The sequence below is a fragment of the Prionailurus bengalensis genome, chromosome B3 (genome assembly GCF_016509475.1).
Source record: "Prionailurus bengalensis isolate Pbe53 chromosome B3, Fcat_Pben_1.1_paternal_pri, whole genome shotgun sequence".
Classification (NCBI taxonomy): domain Eukaryota; kingdom Metazoa; phylum Chordata; class Mammalia; order Carnivora; family Felidae; genus Prionailurus; species Prionailurus bengalensis.
Window position 1 is genome coordinate 70,858,539 of NC_057355.1, and position 19,028 is coordinate 70,877,566.

A 19,028-nucleotide genomic window follows, 5' to 3' on the forward strand; every position below is an offset into this window, starting at 1 on the left:
CTTTTCCTCACTGAATGATATAAAGAAACAATCAACAAAACAAAAAGGCAATCTATGGAATGGGAGAAGATATTTGCAAATGACATATCTGATTAAGGATAATATCTAAAATATGTAAATAACATTCAACACTCAAAAAAACAAATAATGTAATTAAAAAATGGGCAGAAGACATGAATAGACATTTTTCCAAAGAAGACATACAGATAAAAAGATGCTCAACATCACTCATTGTCAGGGAAATACACATCAAAACTACAATGAGATACCACCTCACACCTGTCAGGATAGGTAAAATCAACAATAAAAGAAGCAATAGGTGCTGGTGAGGATGTGGAAAAATGGGAACCCACTTACACTGTTGATGGGAATGCAAACCGGTGCAGCTACTCTGGAAAATGTGAAAGTGAACAGGTGTGAGTTTAGAGCAGATGGTGGTAGGTGAGGAAGCTTATATTCAACTTTTATTTACTTGTTTATTTTCTTCCAAGTTTTTATTTAAAGTCCATTTAACATATAGTGTAATACTAGTTTCATGTATAATATTTGGTGATTCATCACTTACATACAACACCCAGTGCTCATCACAACATGTGTACTCTTTAACACCCATCACTCATTTAACCCGTCCCTCCCTTCCACCCACCTCCCCATCCAGCAACCCTCAGTGTGTTCTCTATAGTTAAGCCTCTGTTTTATGGTTTGTCTCCCTCTTTCTCCCCCATGTTCATCTGTTACTTCTAAAAATAAGTAACAAAATCCTTAATATATTTTTAACTGTTTCAGACAATAGAAAAAGAGAGAAAGTTATACAATGAACAATTCTAAAACAAATGAAAAGAACAATTAGTAAATTAAATCTGGAGACATGAAAAGCAAAAGAAAAGCCATATTATTACAACTTGGAGTTTCAACTACATAGTCAAGGAAATGTTAACAATATTAAGCCAATCCACTAGTATAACAGATGAATTGAGAAAAGATGCAATCATCTTAAAGTGTGCATAAATTTTTAAATAAATTCTACAATCATTGATGATTTAATAAAATATTGGAAATTAATAGAAAAGGCATATCTTAATTTTGAAAAAGGATATATAGCCCATGATAATATTTTATAAAGAGACACTATAATGCTGGAAAATAAATTCCTTCCCTTCAGCATTGTACTGGTGGTTCTAACCAAATGCAATACTGCAAAATGAAAAAACCAGCAAACACTTGGTTTGGAAAGGATGATGAAAAAAATTACTACTTGATTTCTAAATAAACTAATTAGTGCACTCAAAGGAATCTAAACAAAATAAGAATGAATGGTATGAAAGTTCAATAAATTTGCTGTATATGCAATCAACAAACAAAAATATGTTTTTCTACATCAGTAACAACCTACTAAAATATAGCACCAAAGAGATTCCATTGTAATAATAACAAAATATGATGCATGATGACAAATCAATTAAAATATCACCAAATTTTGAAAATAGTATATAAAATGTTACATAAAATGTAACAACATAACATATGGATGAATGTATACTTTACATGTAGCTAGGATGACATTACAATCAGTAGGGAAAAGTTATTCAGTAAATGGTATTTGGATGATCATTTATATTCATATAAAAATAAATTTGATTCCTATAAGATACTAATAGAAAATGTAACTTCCAGTTGGATTAAATAACCAAATGTGAAAAAAATAAAAGTTTAAAATTACATGGATCCTGAGAAACTTAACAGAAACCCATGGGGGAGGGGAAGGAAAAATAAAAAAAAAAAGAGGTTAAAATTATAAAAGAAAGACAAGGGCACCAAGGTGGCTCAGTCAGTTAAGCATCTATTTAAAAAAAAATTTTTTTTAACATTTATTCATTTTTTTGAGAGACAGAGAGCACAAGCAGGGGAGGGGCAGAGAGAGGGGGAGACACAGAATCTGAAGCAGGCTCCAGGCTCTGAGCTGTCAGCACAGAGCCCGACGTAGGGCTTGAACTCATGAAACATGAGATCATGACCTGAGGTGAAGTTGGACACTTAACCGACTGAGCCACCCAGGCACCCCTAAGCATCTGACTATTGATTTCAGCTCAGGTTATGATCTCACAGTCATGAGATCAAGTCCTTTGTCAGGCTCCCTGCTGGGAGAAGAGCCTGTTTAAGATTCCTTCTCCCTCTTCCTCTGCCTGCACCTCTCCCCCACCTCTCCCCCTCTCTTTCGAAAGAAAGAAAGAGAGAGAGAGGGAGAGGGAGAGGGAGAGGGGGAGAGAGAGAGAGAGAGAGAGAGAGAGAGAGAGAGAGAGAAAAGAAAAAAGAAAAGAAAAGAAAAGAAAAGAAAAGAAAAGAAAAATATAGAAAAAAGAAAAAAAACAATATTTTGGGCTATCAGCTGTCAAGATGTATTATATAAGACATAAAATGACAAACCAAAAATGGTTGACAAATGCAGCTATATTAAATTTTGTGTATGTATAAACATCACAATGTCAATCCAATCTGTAAGAGTGAAGATATTTTCAGTTCAATCTATGTGTGGATATGTATATTATAAAATATGTATATTTATAAATACATGTATACAGTTATAAAAATCAGTTTAAAAAGAAGAACCCAGAAGAGAAATCAACAAAAGTATGAACTGGAGCAACAAAACAAAATGTGCAATAAATATTTGAATTAATGTCCAAATTCATTATTAACTAAGGAAATGCAATAAATATAAAATATTTTTAAACTCATCCAACTGGGAGAGAAAAAATACCTTATAAAATCCTGTATTGACAAAATGATGGAGAAATTAGGACTCTTCATAGAATGTAAATATCTGCAAAGTTGAAAAAGGTTTAGTAATTTCTGATAAAGTTAGAATATTTTTAATTAAAACTCAGCACTTCCAGTTCTGAGTACATATCCTAGAGAAATTATCATAGGTGCACAAAGAAATACATAGATGTATGTTCAATTGACCCATTAGTTAAAAGAGTAAATAATGTGAGAGCTCTAAATGTCTCCCAAGAGGAGGAAGTTTAAATAAATTTTAGTCTATTTAAAATTAGATTCTGTAGACATTAAAGTGAATACACTAGATTTAATAAATGATGGTGGGAAAGCTGGATATCTGTATGTAAAAGATGAAGTTGAACCCTTACCATACACCATATACAGAAATTAACTCGAATTAAATACCTAAATGTAAGACCTGACACTATAAAACTCTTAGAAGAAAACATAGGTGAAGATCTTTAAAACATTGGATTTGGCAATTATTTGTTGGATGTGTCACCAAAAGTTAAGGCAGCAAGAGAAAAACAGACAAATAAGACCACATCAAACTTAAACACTTCCATGCAGCAAAGGAAATAATCAACAAGGTAAAAGGGCAACCTACAGAATGAGAGAAAATATTTGCAAATCATTTATCTAATAGGGAGCTAATATCCATAATATATATAAAAAAAACCTCCCCTGACTAAACAACAAAAAAACAAATAACCCAATGAAAAAATGGGCAAAGAACTTGAATAAACTTTTGTCCAAAGAAAATACACAAAAAGCCAACAAACATATGAAAAAAAAAAGCGCAGAATCACTAATCATCAGAGAAATGTAAATCAAAACCAGAATATTACTTCACACCTGTTAGGATGACCACTATCAAAACAGGAACAAAAACAGAAAATGACAAGTACAGACAAGGATGTAAAGATGCGGAGAAATTGGACACCTTTTCACTGTTAAGGGGAATGTAAAATGGTATAGCCACTTTGGAAAAAAGTATGAAGGTTCCTCAAAAAATTAAAAATACAATTACCATATGATACAACAGTCTGACTTCTGGATATGTATCCGAAAGAACTGAAACAGAGTCTGGCAGACATATTTGCACACACATGTTTATCACAGCTTTATTTACAATAGCTAAGAAGAGACAGGAAACTAAATATCCATCTACGGATGAATGGATAAAGAAAATGTGGCGTATACATACAACGGGATAGTATTTAGCCTTAAAAAGAAGGAAATTCTGTCATATGTTACAATATGGTTGAAGTTTGAGGAAATTATTCTATGTGAAACAAGCCAGTCACAAAAAGACAAATATTGCATGATCCAATTACATGGAGTATCTAACACAGCTAAACCCTTAAATGGAAGGTAAAATGGTGATTTCCAGGAGCTAGCTAGAGGCAGAAAGGGGAATTCTAGAACCATGAATATAGGCTTTTATTTTGCAAGATGAAAAAGTTCTAGAAATTTGTTGTACAGGGTACACATAGTTAACACTATTGTACGCTAAAAAATGGTTGAGATGTTACATGTTTTTTTTCATAGTAAAAAATAATGAACCAGAGAAACACAAAAGAGATAACTCTTTAAGACACTAAACAGAGATAAAAATAGCTTTTACAATAATAGCATATATAGATTCCATGTATATCAGGGTAAAAACACACACAAAATATATTTTATGCACAATGTATGAAAAATGAGAGAAATAATTTTAAAAGCATGAAAAGGAATGATGCCTCTGGAGTTGATGATAGTGATGATCTTTGCTACAGTAAAATAACTGGGTATAGATGGTTGCTTAGAGGTCTTTATTATCTCTACTAAGCCACATAAGGTGTCTACACCTTATGATTAAAATAGCTCAAAAGAAAAAAATACAAATATGCCCAATGATTCTTAGGGACCTGGTTACTATCCTCCTTAATGTGTTTTTTAAAATAGAAATTTGGTCTAAAATATGTCATGCACATATGGCTAGGAATACATCTTTAAAGCACCCTTTGGTCTACAGGTAGTATATTACACAAATATACTTAAGAGGCATATGCTTAATACTTATTTGCTTAAGAGGCAATGAAGAAAATGTATTGGATAGGTTATAAAAGGGACCCTAAGTGTTTGGGCAAAAGCAGAGCATTTGAATTTGATATCATAGAGGTCATGGAATGTCTTTATTCTAATGACCATGGACCATAAATTAACCTTTATAATTGACTAAACTTTATACAACTTAGTAAGGTTGAATATTTCCTGTTTTGTTGTGAAGTGAATACCTGGGATATATAGAAGCTTCTTCCTTTTTCCTTGTCTATGAGGATTAATGCAGTAGTAATGTTCTTACTTGGTTCTGGGAAAGTTTTGTGAGAACAAATATGATTACAAACAAGAATGAAGGAATAAGGTAAAATGAGTTGTGTTTCACCTATATATCAGATGGAATTTCTATGTTCTTAAGAAAGCAATTTGTGCCTCTTCTCCTGTCATACATGACAGTTACTGTTTGAACATACCCACTCATAGAAACTAGCTTATTTGCCTTGTCAAAGAGAGTAATAATTCTTACGCATATTAAGATCCATAAAAATGAGTTTATTTGTGTGTACTTGTGAGTTGAAGAGTTCATGCAATTTTATGCATACTTACCCAACTAAAGAATTGAGCTGAAAGATCCCTATTTCTGAATTAAAAATAGATCAATTTATATTTGATTTCTCTTTATTTGATGAAATCTAGTTTTGAACATTTCTGGGTTTTCAACTATAATTTAGTGGGACATTTTTTTTCTATTTAATTCTTTATTACATTAAAAAATTGTTAACCCCAACTGGGTTAAATTTCAGCGAAAATAATTCCCAAAAAACCTAAATACGTCATGGTTATGTAATGATGGAACATGCAATAATTTCAGTAAACATGATGAATATTTTTAAAAGTCTACAGACGAATTAATACCACTTTATTCTGTGGGTGTGTTTGGTCTTCAGTCTACTAATGGCTGCTTTCATCTCCTGATTCCTTAGAGTGTAAATAATGGGGTTCAGTAAAGGTGTAATAATTGAATAAAACACAGAAAGAAATTTATCCACTGAAAAGCTACTGAATGGCCAAGCATAAATGAAGATAATTGGCCCAAAGAACAGAGTGACCACAGTAATGTGAGCGGACAGTGTGGACAGAGCCTTGGAGAGTCCACCAGAAGATCGACGTCGGACAGTTACCAGAATGACAGTGTAGGAAATGAGCAAGAGTATGAAGCAGATGAAAGACAACAGTCCACTGTCAGCAGTTACCAGCAACTCCAGAACATAGGTCTCAGTGCAGGCAAGTTTTAGAACTAGGGGAAGGTCACAAAAAATATCGTCCACTATATTGGGACCACAGAAGGGCAAGTTGATAGTAAAAACCATCTGGCTCATCGTATGCACAAAACCAACTGCCCAGGACAGCAGCACAGAGCCCATGAGGACCCGGCGGTTCATGATGGATGTGTAGTGAAGAGGTTTGCATATTGCAATGTACCGATCAACAGCCATGACTATGAGAAGAGTCATCTCACTGCCCCCTAAAAAGTGGAGGAAGAACATCTGAGCCATACAGCCCCACAAGGAAATAGTTTTGTTCTCCTTGAGAAAATCTGTGACCATCTTAGGGGTTGTGATTGTAGAAATACACATATCCAGAAAGGAGAGATTTCCAAGGAGGAAGTACATTGGTGTGGAGTACAGATGTGAGTCAAAGGTTACGGTGACCACGATGAGAAAGTTTCCTGCCACAATAGCTGCATAGGCCAACAAAAATATGAAAAAAAAGAAAATTTCAAGTTCCCAAGTGTTGGTGAGTCCTAACAAAACAAACTCCGTTACCACTGAGTTATTCATTATCTAGTCTATGTAGGAGTTTTCAAAGTCATTAAAATGTAGAAAATCTGGAAAAAGTGACCATTTAAGTTTTGATAGTTTTGAAGGTATGGCCATATAGAGAGTAGTGCTTGATTCACATAGAAAAAGAGAAGATGGGCATTTCTGGAAAATACATTTTAATAGATTAATTCAAGGAACATTCACTTTACTGCATTTTTTAAAGCCAGATAGTCACAAAAGAGAAGTTTATTGTAAAATTTTATAAACATATTTTTCAGGCATAGATTGTGTCTCCACATGGATTTGTTGTTTTTATCATGAGTTTATGAACCATGAGTTCAATGGGTCAATGACTAGAGGAACCAAATGGCCATTAGTCAAATGAATTAGTTCAAGTGGATAGTAATATGGTCATATCACTTTGTGGTACCTATTATTTGAAATATTCAGGTATGTGCATTGAGTTTAATTATATTGCCACGAAGCAAATAACTTTAGAAATTTAGCAAATTCTTCGTGAAGCTTTAAACTGGCTATAGCCTGTCATATGTTCTTACCGTCGCCCACAAAAACCATAAATAATAAAACAGGCTTCCTAGTTTCTGGGCAGAAACAAATATTTCTCAATGTACTGGTTTGTTTCTCTCCTTCCTTTCTTTCCTCTCCTTCCTCTCTTTCCTCTATTCCTCCCACCACCATGTTTGTTTCTTCCCTTCCTTCTTTTCTCTCTCATTCCCTCCTCCTCCTCCTCCTCCTCCTCCTTTATGATCTTTTTTAATGCTCTTTAATACTTTTGTTTCTGGACAAACTGCTGACCTAGAGTGTTGAGACTTTTTGCCTATTTGCATGAATCTATTGTTTCTGGGTTCCTGGCTGGAGTTTGCCTTCTTGTCCCTTTGCATTTAATATATAGATGGACTCTGAACAACCAGCAATTTTTTTATAAGTACCATTATTCTTTGTACCCAGTGCTTTCCTCTGATATTTCACATTTGTCTGCAGACTGATTCTCGACTCTCACTCTCTCTTATATCTTTGACACTTGTACTATATATGTGTTCCCATGTTGGACTGACTGATGGCTCATTTTTATACACTTTTTCATTTTACTTATACCTTTTGGTCACAGCTTTTATTTTCTGTTTTGTTTTTTACTTTTTTGAAAAATGATTAGTGATACACACCAAACACACAGACACAGATACAGAATCATACATATACACGTAAACACAAATACATATACTTACACCACATTCTAGTTCTGGAGCATCAGAACAGGTTGTAGAAAATTTACCCTGAATATACAGTTTTTGGCTTAATAGTTCATGAAATATTCAGGTGTTATTGTTTAGCCCAACTATTAGAATAAGGAAAAAAACTGAACCAAAAATTGATTTAAAAAATTGAACCTGCATGACTCAGGCCTAATTTTATTAACATGACAAAAAAAATCTCACCATCCATCCTCTGCCAAATTTCACCCAACTGGGTGTCCAACTCTTGACTTAACTCAAGTCATGATCTCACCATTCATGGGATGGAGCCCCCATTTGGCTCTATATTGACAGCATGGAACCTTCTTGGGATTCTCCCTCTCTTTCTGCCTTTGCCCTGCTCACTTGTATCAGCTTGTTCACTTGCTCTCTCTCTCCCTCCCTCCATCCCTCTCTGTAAAATAAATGTTAAAAAATTAAAATTAAAATAAAAAAATTGATTTAAGTTAATCATTATCTTAGCATATTATGTGTTTTCTGTGTTGAAATACTCAATGTGGGGAAGTAAAACATAGATAAATAATATGAAATCACCTTTTCTCATTTTCTTGATATGATATTTTATTATTTTACATTTCAGACTTGTCACAGATGCTAAACTTAGCCAAGGAAGAACCTAGTTGTTCCATTATTTTATAATATTCTAAATTATTTTTTATTTTATATTTTTACCCTATAAGGATTAAACTAATTCAAATTTATATTCCTGAACATGAACTCAAGCTATAAAACTGATCCCTCAGATCAGGAATGTGGCTCTTACCCTTACTGAAAGTAGATACAGTGTTCAGTTACTATTTGACCAAAATTATCTTTTACTATTGCCCTCATGATCAGAATAATATGGTTTTCATTTAGTTCTAAGTTTCTTATAAAATGTCTTCTCCTTTATTAAAGTGTGTAATTGTAGTTTTCTTTAGCACTGCTATTGAAACCTACCAGTTCTAGCTGAAGAGTGGCCTCTTCAAAGATGTGAAGATACAGTGAGATCCTGAATATATATTATCTTTTTTAACCTCCATGAATTGACAATCGTTGGTAGGTACAGAAAAAAAAAAGGACAAGAACATAAATAAGATGCAGACTGGTGATCAATCCCCAAAGGGAATCATTAAAATAAACGTGCATGTGTTACCTAGAGTTCAGAGCAAGGACTTACTTTCTCATTATTTAAGTGGATGGTGAGTTTGTGAAGTGTATCAGCCATGTGAACTTTCACTAGTAAGTGCTCTTCAGAAAAAGCACTAATTCAAGTGTTTTGGTTGGGGAAGGATGAACACATTAACAGAAAATGGATCTATCATAGATGATAGACTTGAAATTATAATTATATTAATATTTTATCAATCTCAATATTTATAGTTAGTAATTGAATGAATTTATTCAAGTAAAATTAATATATTTAATATAATAGCCTACACTGAGAAAGGCATAGCAGACATTGCTAAAAGATTTCTCACTCTTTTTGACAGAATCTAGGAATTTTATAAAAAATTTTATTTTCCCCATGCAGCTATTACCAATTAGAATTGCCATGAAAAATAAGTCTTTTAAAAATATTTCTGCTGAGGAGATATATGTCACAGTTTAGTGTGGCATTTGAGATCTTTGCAAGAAAGGAAAGGATTCTTAAATATAGAAATTAGAAATATAATATTAGAACAATATTTGATGTCCTGATTTGATTACCCAAACCAGTTGGTAAGCATGGTACACATAGAATTTTTCAGTGTTAGAAGCACACGGTCTAGGACCAAACTCAAGTAGGGAAGATATACTTAAAAAGGAGAAGGGGATAAGGAGGGAAAGTAGGTAAGTTTGATATTCAGGGTATATTTTAAAGCTTTTGCACAGCAAAGGAAACCATCAGCAACAGAAAAAGGTAACTTACTGAGTGGAGAAAATATTTGCAACTGATATATCCAATAAGGGGTTAGTATCTAAAATATATAAAGAATTCATATAACTCAACACTAGAAAAACTCAAACAATCCAGCCAAAAATGGGCAGTGGACCTGCAGATACTTTTCCAAAGAAGACATACAGATGGTCAACAGACTCATGAAAAGATACCCACTATGACTAATCATCAGGAAAGTGTAAATCAAAGCCACAATGATATTCACCCACCTTACACTTGTTAGAATGGCTAGAATCAAAAGGACAAGACATAACAAGTGTTGGTGAGGACGTGGAGAAAAATGAGTCTTGTGGTGGGAATGTAAGTGGCAGAGCCACTGGAAAAAAGTATGGAGATTTCTCAAAAAAAACTAAAAGTAGAGTTACTATATGATCCAGTAATTCCACTGCTGGGTATTTAAAGAAAATGAAAACACTACTTTGAAAATATTTATGCATCCCTACATTTACTGCAGCATTATTTATAATGGCCAAGGTATGGAAGCAACCAAATTGTCCATCACTAGAGGTATGGATAAGGAAGATATATATACACAATGGAATATTACTAAGCTATAAAAAAGAATGGAGTCTTGCCAGTTGCAACAACATGGATGGACCTAGAGGGTGCCATGTTAAGTGAAATAATTCAGACAAAGAAAGACAAATACCATAAGATTTCACTCATATCTGGAATCTAAAAAAAAAAAAACAGATGAACAAAAAAAAACCCAAAAGCATAAGTAGAGATATAAATACAGAGAACAAATTGATGGCTGCCAGAGCTGAGGCAGGTGGGGGAATGGGCAAAATAGATGAGTGGGAGATATGTCCAGTTATGGAAAGAAAAAGTCACAGGAATAAAAGGAACAGAATAAGAAATATAGTCAAGGATATTAGTGATGTATGGTGATGGAGCTACAGTTCTTGTGACCATAGTAGATAATGTACAAATTTGTCAAATCACTGTGTTGTACACCTGAAACTAATGTGTGTGAACTATACTCAAATAAAAAAATTCATATAAAAAAACAAAAAAATATTAAACAATTTTTAAAGATAGACATTTAAAAATGTTTTTAAAGATATAAAAAGAGGTGGTTCCAAGGTGTTTGAATAATTTTAGCTTTTCTATTTGCCTTTTGAAGTCTTTACAGTTTCCACAAACTCACTGTTTGTATTATTTAATAAAATAAGGCTTACCATCTGAAAGAGCCCAAAAACTATTCCCCCTGCTTTCACGTTTACTGCATTATATTCTCTACTTGTGAGGACTGAGGTACACCCAACTATAAGGTATGCTGGATCCCATCCCTCCCTTTCCTAAAACACTTCAATTTACATTGACAATAAAAAGGAATCCACTATGCTTGAATACTCTGGACTTTTCCTTTCTATAAAATCTCAGCATAGGTCTTCTCTCTTTTATTCATCAGTCTCCTTTACAAGGTCTACCTTTAATACTTAAAAACTCTTTCTCACTTCGCAATGTCTATGTGCACTGGCCATTTTGCCAAAAATGCTCTTTTCCCTGCTCAAATGTCTAACTCTGGAGCTTTCTTAATGTGTTGGTATAAATGTCTCCTCTTAAAGTGATCTTCTAAAACCACCACAGCTAACATAGATCCCTCCCCTTTGATATTCTCTCCGGAACAGGCATCAGGTCTCTGTCTATAACCATGTATCTGTATTGCTTTGGGCAGTGCTTGGTACCTAGTAAATATTTTTCTAGATGTTTCATGAACGACTTATTCCAGTTGAAAAAACATTGACATGTTATCTGGTTGAGCAAGCTTTGCTAGCAGTTCATGGTTTTAGTTTTTAGCATTTTAGTTGATACTGATTCTTCAAAAACTATTTGGATACTAAAGATATGTTGGAAAAAATTTATTTTTCAGCGTATTTTTAAATTCTACTAAAGATGATTAGCATATTGAGGCTATACAGTGAGAAAGTATTATTATCCTCATTCAGATCACAGTGCCTCTGTACAGACTCCATATGATTGACAAATAGTAATAGATATTTTACAACAATAAGTTACAAATGCAACTTTAGATGAGTTCAAGCCCTGTATTGGGCTTTGCACTGACAGTGCAGAGACTGCATGGGATTCTCTATCTCCCTCTCTCTCTGCCCCTCCCCAGTCATGCTGTCTGTCTCTAGTGAAACAAACTTAAAAAAATACAACTTTATAAGTAAAAATTGAAACTAAACATCATATAGTGTGCTATCTTATGAAAGTTAACTATTTTTATATACTGAGCCATTATGTCTTTGAAAAAAGACATGTGGTTAGATATTTTAAACATTGATCAGGGTTGTTTCCCTGAGTTCTAAGACAGGGAAGTACAAGGAAATAATGAATGCACACTTATTTATGTATTGAATGTATGCTATGAACATTTCCATTAGATTTTTAATAAAACTGATCTTAATAATTCCATGAATTCCGACTGAAAATTGATAATATTTAAAATTTTCATTTTAATTATTCTGATAAATATTTAAGACTCAGAATCCCAAAGCAGAGAACACAAACAATCAGCTGTTATGAACATTATTTAGGAAGTGAGCCAAGAGCCAATATGCTGGCTGCTAAGTCTCTTAATGGCTGCTTTCATTTCCTGATTCCTCAGAGTATAAATAATTGGATGAAGGAGGGGGGTGATTATAGAATAAAATACAGAAAGAAATTTATCTACAGAGTAACTCTTGAATGGGAAAGCATAGATGAAGATAGCAGGACCAAAGGAGAGAGTGACCACAGTGACGTGAGCAGACAGTGTGGACACTGCCTTAGAGGATGCACTGGAGGAGTGCTGCCAGATGGTGACCAGCATGACAATGTAGGATATGAGCAGGAGAATGAAGCAGATCAGGGACAGGAGTCCACTATTTGCAATCACCAAGAGCTCTAGGATATAGGTCTCAGTGCAGGCAAGCTTGATGACCAGGGGAAGGTCACAGAAAATGCTGTCCACAACATTGGGACCACAGAAGGGTAAACCTACCGTGAAAACCATCTGGCTTGTGGTATGGATGGACCCAATTGCCCATGAGAGCAGCAGAAACCCGATGAGCACCCTGTGATTCATGATGGTCTGATACTGCAAGGGCTTGCATATGGTAACATACCTGTCTATGGCCATAGCTATCAGAAGAGACATCTCTCCACCCCCAAAGAAGTGCGTAAAAAACATCTGGGCCATGCAGCCCCACAGGGAGATGGTCTTGCATTTTCTAAGGAGGTCTGCAATCACTTTGGGAGTTGTAGCAGAAGAAAGACATAAATCAAAAAATGACAAATTTGCCAGAAAGAAATACATGGGGAGTGAAGATGAGTATCAACTATCACAGAGATCACAATGAGGAGGTTTCCTACTATGATGGCTACATAGACAAGGAAGAAGACTGCAAAAAAGAATATTTGAATTTCTCGAGAAGTGGAAAGTCCCAGCAAGATGAACTCAGACACACTTGATCTGTTGTTGGGGACATCCATTCATCCTTTCGTATGAGTTTATCAGAGGTTGCCTAGAAGAGGGAAAAACACACAGAATGTCATAGGGACTGACAAGTCCATAAACTTGATCTTTACTCACTTACTGTTTCTTACCCAGGCAAACAACCCTTTTGGTACTATGACTACTTCTTTCGTATTTTACAGGAGATATTTCACTGGACCACATGGTATAGAAACTGGAGGGAATGGAGACAACTAAATAAAATGGGTATATTGGTTAGTAGGGGCATGGTCAGTTGGACATTTGAGAAAACCTCTCCTTCTTGTTCACCTGCAGATCAGACTGTGTGAACTCATAAGGTACTAGAATAATAATAGAGAAGAGATTGGAAGGCATTAGCAAAAGTGATTTTTATCTCTTGCAGGAGGTGCATTTACTGACACATTTTCACGAAAATCTCAAAAGGCAGTAAAAATTCGCCAAATATTGCTGAAATCACATGAAGTGCATTATGATTCTTGAAAACAACTGATTATAGACCATGAGCATATTGTTGATAGAAGGTTGCATGTGGAGACAGTTATCTCATTAACTGAGATCAAACCCAATTACTGAGGAAAGATTAAGTTATTTAGACTAGACTCTCAAAACCACAGGTACTCATCTACATGTGCCGGACTCTTCAGTTCATGTGATCAGATGTAAAGTGTGTCCCATCTGTGCATTCTTCTCCAGTTGTTGCAAACATGAACAAAGATCTATTTTTATCTGATATTCTTTCTAGGTCATATGACTTCACAGATATAAGTATAAAGAAACACCTAAATCACTATTAGTAAGACTAGTGAAGTTTACCATTATAGTCTTGTTCCACCTTCCTCCATTAGTGAGGGGCAAAGAGTAAGGTGAATCATTTACCTTTGTAAGCATGACTTAACAAGACTTCAAAAGAGTCCTATCTTTGAGAAGAGTCCTATCTTGGGTTACTTAGCCTCCTTGGACCTATCCTTCCTCACAATTATTTCCCTTAAAATTCTTTCAATCTTTGACTTTGTCAGAGATGGAAGTGTCAGAGATATTATGTTGCTGACTTGGGTGGATTCAGGCAAATTAAATGAACTTTTAAAAAAGACACACAAATAAAGGGAATAGGTCAGCGCTCATTCTATGTAAATTCACCTGGTTAAGACCTTCCTTGTTTGGCTGATTTTAGCTCTCTTCTTCAAGTCTTATTTCAGGCATGTTCATCTTCAGTCTTTTCCTTGCTTTTATGAGAGCCTAGACCGAAGGCTAATGTAGATTATAAGAAAAGAAAATAGAATGTATGTGATTTGGGGATACATGTAATCTTTTAGTTACATAGTTCATATTTTTAAAATTGTATATCTAGATAACCATAATAAACACTTAATCATATGTTCGTTTCTATGCATGGTTACTATCACTAAGACACACAGTTCTTGTAAATGGCCCATAATCATCCCATTATAACCCCAAACATAATCAGCCCATTATGTTTGACACTATCATTGAAAGTAACATAAAAACTTCCTTCTTTCACAAGGTAATAAAACAGGAAATGCACATCTTTGATAGTTCTCATTCACAGATGGGAAACTGTATTTCTTCTTTGTGCCTTGTACTCTTAACTGTAGGACAATTATTTCATCTGAACTATAGCCCCTAGACCTTCTGTGCTTCCTTGAAGCACGTAATAGGTATACTTTGCAGGTGCACCTGGGTCTGGCAAAGACAGAGCCTAGAGAAGATGTTATCTCTAATTTTTTTCTGGTTTAATGAGTGTTTTCACTACTTGGCCATTTTCAGACTGCTACCATAGGAAAGTTGCATTTTCTCATAAGCTTTTCTAGCATTGCCTAACCAGTATAATGATGGCATCAATATTTTATGAGTGGTGACATTCTATGATTTTCAAAGCCCTGAATCAGGCATTTTATCCTCACATTTCTATCATTTATCTCTCTTTTAAAATAATTGCATTTCTAAAAAACAACAAAAGCACTTTCTCTATATTTCTGCTATAATTTAAAGAATAAAATCATTTAACCTGATAAGTATAACCAAACAATTTGAACATACCTAGGTTTCTTTAGTCTAAGAATAATTTATTGGCCTGGGATGCCATTATAATCTAATTTCCAATAATCATGGGTATAGTGTTTTCTGATTTTTGTTTTTTTTTCCCAATTGTAACAAGATCATGTTTGTTCCAGATTAATTTTTGAAACCCATTGAGCCCTCCTCTCAGTTTCATTTTGGCACATATGTTTCACACTTATGGATACATTTAATGTTATTAATGAGAATAATGTGATCGACGTGGTATGTAGATAGAGTAGCATGTCAAGATTATGTAACCTACTGGTTTGCACTTGGACTTCAGAGGTAACATCAGTATGAAATGGATGCTTAATCTTCATCATCCAGAGACTTTATTTTCTTCTCTGGACTTCAAAAGACAGCAGTATATGAGTGTATCCCTTGGTAGGAGGCACAAAGGAGAGAACCCATTTAATTGTTTTAGATTCCTTAGGGACCGGTGGTAAAAAAGTAATTGGGATTGTTGAAAAAGACTTTTGACATTGCAGAAAGGAGATACCATTATTCATCTATAAAACTGATAATACTTTAAAGGCAATAATCCATACTAGGGCTAGAGTTGAATTATGAGAATTCTATATGATGTTCATTCTTTTGTAGTAGTTTGTTTTCTACAAAAAGCATTCATAAATGTGATATTTAGCAAAAATATAAATATTCTAGATTATTTAAATTCTACATTTTATTAAGGCTGAGATTTTCACATTTAAACTTGAATCTTTGTGGACTGTTGAGAAACAATGTGAAATTATTTTTTAAGGTTGAAATTAAATAATAATTCATTCCACTAAGAATTTGTTATGCTTTTTTTTATTACCTTTCAAATTTGCTGATACATCAGGCTCTTTGTGGGGAGTACTTGTTTACTGTTTTATTTTCCTGGATAATTTTTGAAGAGTTACTACTTAACTCATTAGTTTACAGTATAGTTAATGTATAGAAGGGCAAGTCTGTTGTCATTGCTTTATTCATTCAGAGTGTTCTTGGTTATTTTTATATATTTTTAGTCTACATTAAATAGATGTATTTTCTAAAGTTAAAACAAGTTCCATTGACATTTTATTTTTTTTTTTTTGAATTATTTATTTTTCAACGTTTATTTATTTTTGAGACAGAGAGAGACAGAGCATGAACGGGGGAGGGGCAGAGAGAGAGGGAGACACAGAATCGGAAGCAGGCTCCAGGATCTGAGCCATCAGCCCAGAGCCCGACGCGGGGCTCGAACTCACGGACCATGAGATCGTGACCTGGCTGAAGTCGGACGCTTAACCGACTGCGCCACCCAGGCGCCCCTAGTTCCATTGACATTTTAATCTCGTGGTATGAAACTTCTAAGAAAGGTTTGAAAAAATGAACAGAATTACAAAATTGAGTCTTCCATTCAGAAAGATTTTATGTCTCTTTAAATGTCTGCCTACTTTTATGATACAATATATTTTCTAATCTTCATTATCAATTTTTTGGGTAACACATTATTTGTTAAATGTAATTTTGCATATACTTGCTATGATCTTTTTCTTTAACATAATTGGTTTTATTGCTATTGGTTCCATTTGTTACATATTTATATGGCACATGGTATCATTGTGGAAATCTCTTTTGTCATTTTTTTCCCCTGTTCTTTGTCTTCTTTGTTTCAAGTTACTGGTAAAATAACATACAACATTAATAACATTTTTTTCTTCAGATACATTTCCTGTGCCTTAGTCCATTAACTAAGTGTTTAGATTAATGTTGAATAACAGTGATGATAACTGGCTATGGCAGAATTTGTGAGTTTCCCAAACATGACCCTTCCTTCTTTCTCGAAAACAAAAACTCATTTTCTAACTTTTTTTTTTACAGTTTATTTATTTTGAGAGAGAGAGAGAGAGAGAGAGCAAGCAGGAGTAGGTGAGGGGCAGAGAGAGAGGGATAGAGAGAATTCCTAGCAAGCACCATGCTTAACACAGAGCCCGACATGTGGCTTGGTCTCATGACTGTGAGATAATGACATGAGCTTTAAACAGAAGTAATGGCTTAATTGTCTGACCACCCAGGTGCCCCATTGCTCATTCATGGTATGAGGCGTCTATGCACTTCCATGGAGTCTCCAACCCTGTCCAGAACACTGCATCTCACTACCTTGAGCCAACCACTGTTCTTCATTTTCCTCACCAGTGACCAGTTTAGTAATTGGTATAGACTGTGTAACAGACTGCTGAGTAGCCTTCTCCCATTCTTCTTTAGTAACAGATGTCTGATTCATTAAGTGGCATTGTGAAGCCTGCCATGTGATAAAAGTGGCAAATAACATGAAAGTAAACAGTATTTTCAGGTGGCTACTTGGTGAAAATTCTTTAGAGGGGCTGACTTCTGATAGAGTCACGCACTTTGCCTCTCCCCAACTCTATATTTTCTCGGGTCTAATTGGAATAGTGTTAGTTGTTATACTAACATAAAGTACTATAAATATTTACAGTTCAATGCTGTCAGGTTAGCATTCTACATACATAAAACAGGAGTTTAATTAATTACTTAGTAACATGAAGTGAACATGTCTAATGACATGAAGGCTGAGATGCTAACAGGAAATGTTCAGGGAAACCAAAGATGAACATCAAATGGAATCTACCACCAAATCTAATCTGGAGGGGCAAGAGAAGACACAGTCTTACCACAGCCCCAGGGTAACGACATGTATTCATTTTCTTCTTCTCCCTCAAAAAATTTCCCAAAAACTAGAAGCTTCATCCAACCCAAATTTCTTATATCCTAGTTGTATAAGTCCGAAATCCAACTTTTTTCTCTCTGGGATACAATGAAGTTGTTGGTAGGACAATATTTCTTACTGGAGGCTTTGAGGGAGGAAACTGTTCGCAGACTATTCCTGGCTAAGGGCCAACTTTAGTTCTAGGTGCTTTTAGAATAACATCTCCATTTCCTTGCTGATTTTCAGTCAGGGGTTATTCTCACTTTCTAGACATTGCATGTATTCTTTGGTCATATCTTCTTCCTCTTCAAAGCCAGGAACAGTGGATGAAAGCCTCCTCAAGATTCATCCTTCCTGGATTCTTTTTTTCTTTCTCTGGATCCACGAAAAGTTCAATACTTTTAAATACTCAGGCAGTACATTGAAGCCACAAGATTACCCAGGATAATCTCCCCATCTGAAGGTTTATAAACAATCATATTGTCAAATTTCTGTTTGCCATGTAAGGTAACATATTCACAGGTTCCATGATAAGGGTATGGACTTCTTTGGGAGACCATTATTTTGTGCATGATGCCTTATATACAAAAGTGAGAAATGTGGTGACCAATTTCACTAGGAGGGCTAGAGTCATGGAAGTGTTGCTGAGTTCCAGAGTGAGCCAGAGAACTACTACAGATATTTGGGCTAAGACTGTGTGTGTGTGTGTGTGTGTGTGTGTGTGTGTGTGTGTGTATTCTTCATTTTCTTTTCCTCCCACCCTGTATTAATCTAAGAGTGATACCCATTTGTAACTATCTGAAGGTCAGGAAATGTTAGGGTGCTAGAGGAAGTCTTCATGCATTAGGGCTTCCTGTAGTAAGAGCAAATTTGTAGAAATGAAAAGAATGGATTGGAAGGAATATGGGACTATAATGGCACACATCCT

At 34.8% G+C, this 19,028-nt stretch overlaps 2 protein-coding genes across 2 annotated transcripts; both read right to left on the bottom strand.

Moving 5' to 3' along the window:
- Window positions 1-5,732: 5,732 nt before the first annotated feature.
- On the bottom strand, window positions 5,733-6,671 carry LOC122468049 (olfactory receptor 4L1-like). Its single transcript, XM_043554531.1, has one exon. The coding sequence runs from the start codon at window positions 6,663-6,665 to the stop codon at window positions 5,733-5,735; it is 933 nt and encodes a 310-aa protein (XP_043410466.1). The 5' UTR covers window positions 6,666-6,671.
- A 5,713-nt stretch (window positions 6,672-12,384) lies between these two features.
- LOC122468050 (olfactory receptor 4K13-like) lies at window positions 12,385-13,325 on the bottom strand. Its single transcript, XM_043554532.1, is given in 2 exon segments — window positions 12,385-13,154; window positions 13,157-13,325. Coding segments are annotated over 2 exon segments (939 nt in total).
- Between the last annotated feature and the right edge of the window lie 5,703 nt (window positions 13,326-19,028).

Excerpts from the sequence above, each read along its gene's own strand:
- LOC122468049 (XM_043554531.1), bottom strand. The coding sequence starts at position 6,665 with ATGAATAACTCAGTGGTAACGGAGTTTGTTTTGTTAGGACTCACCAAC.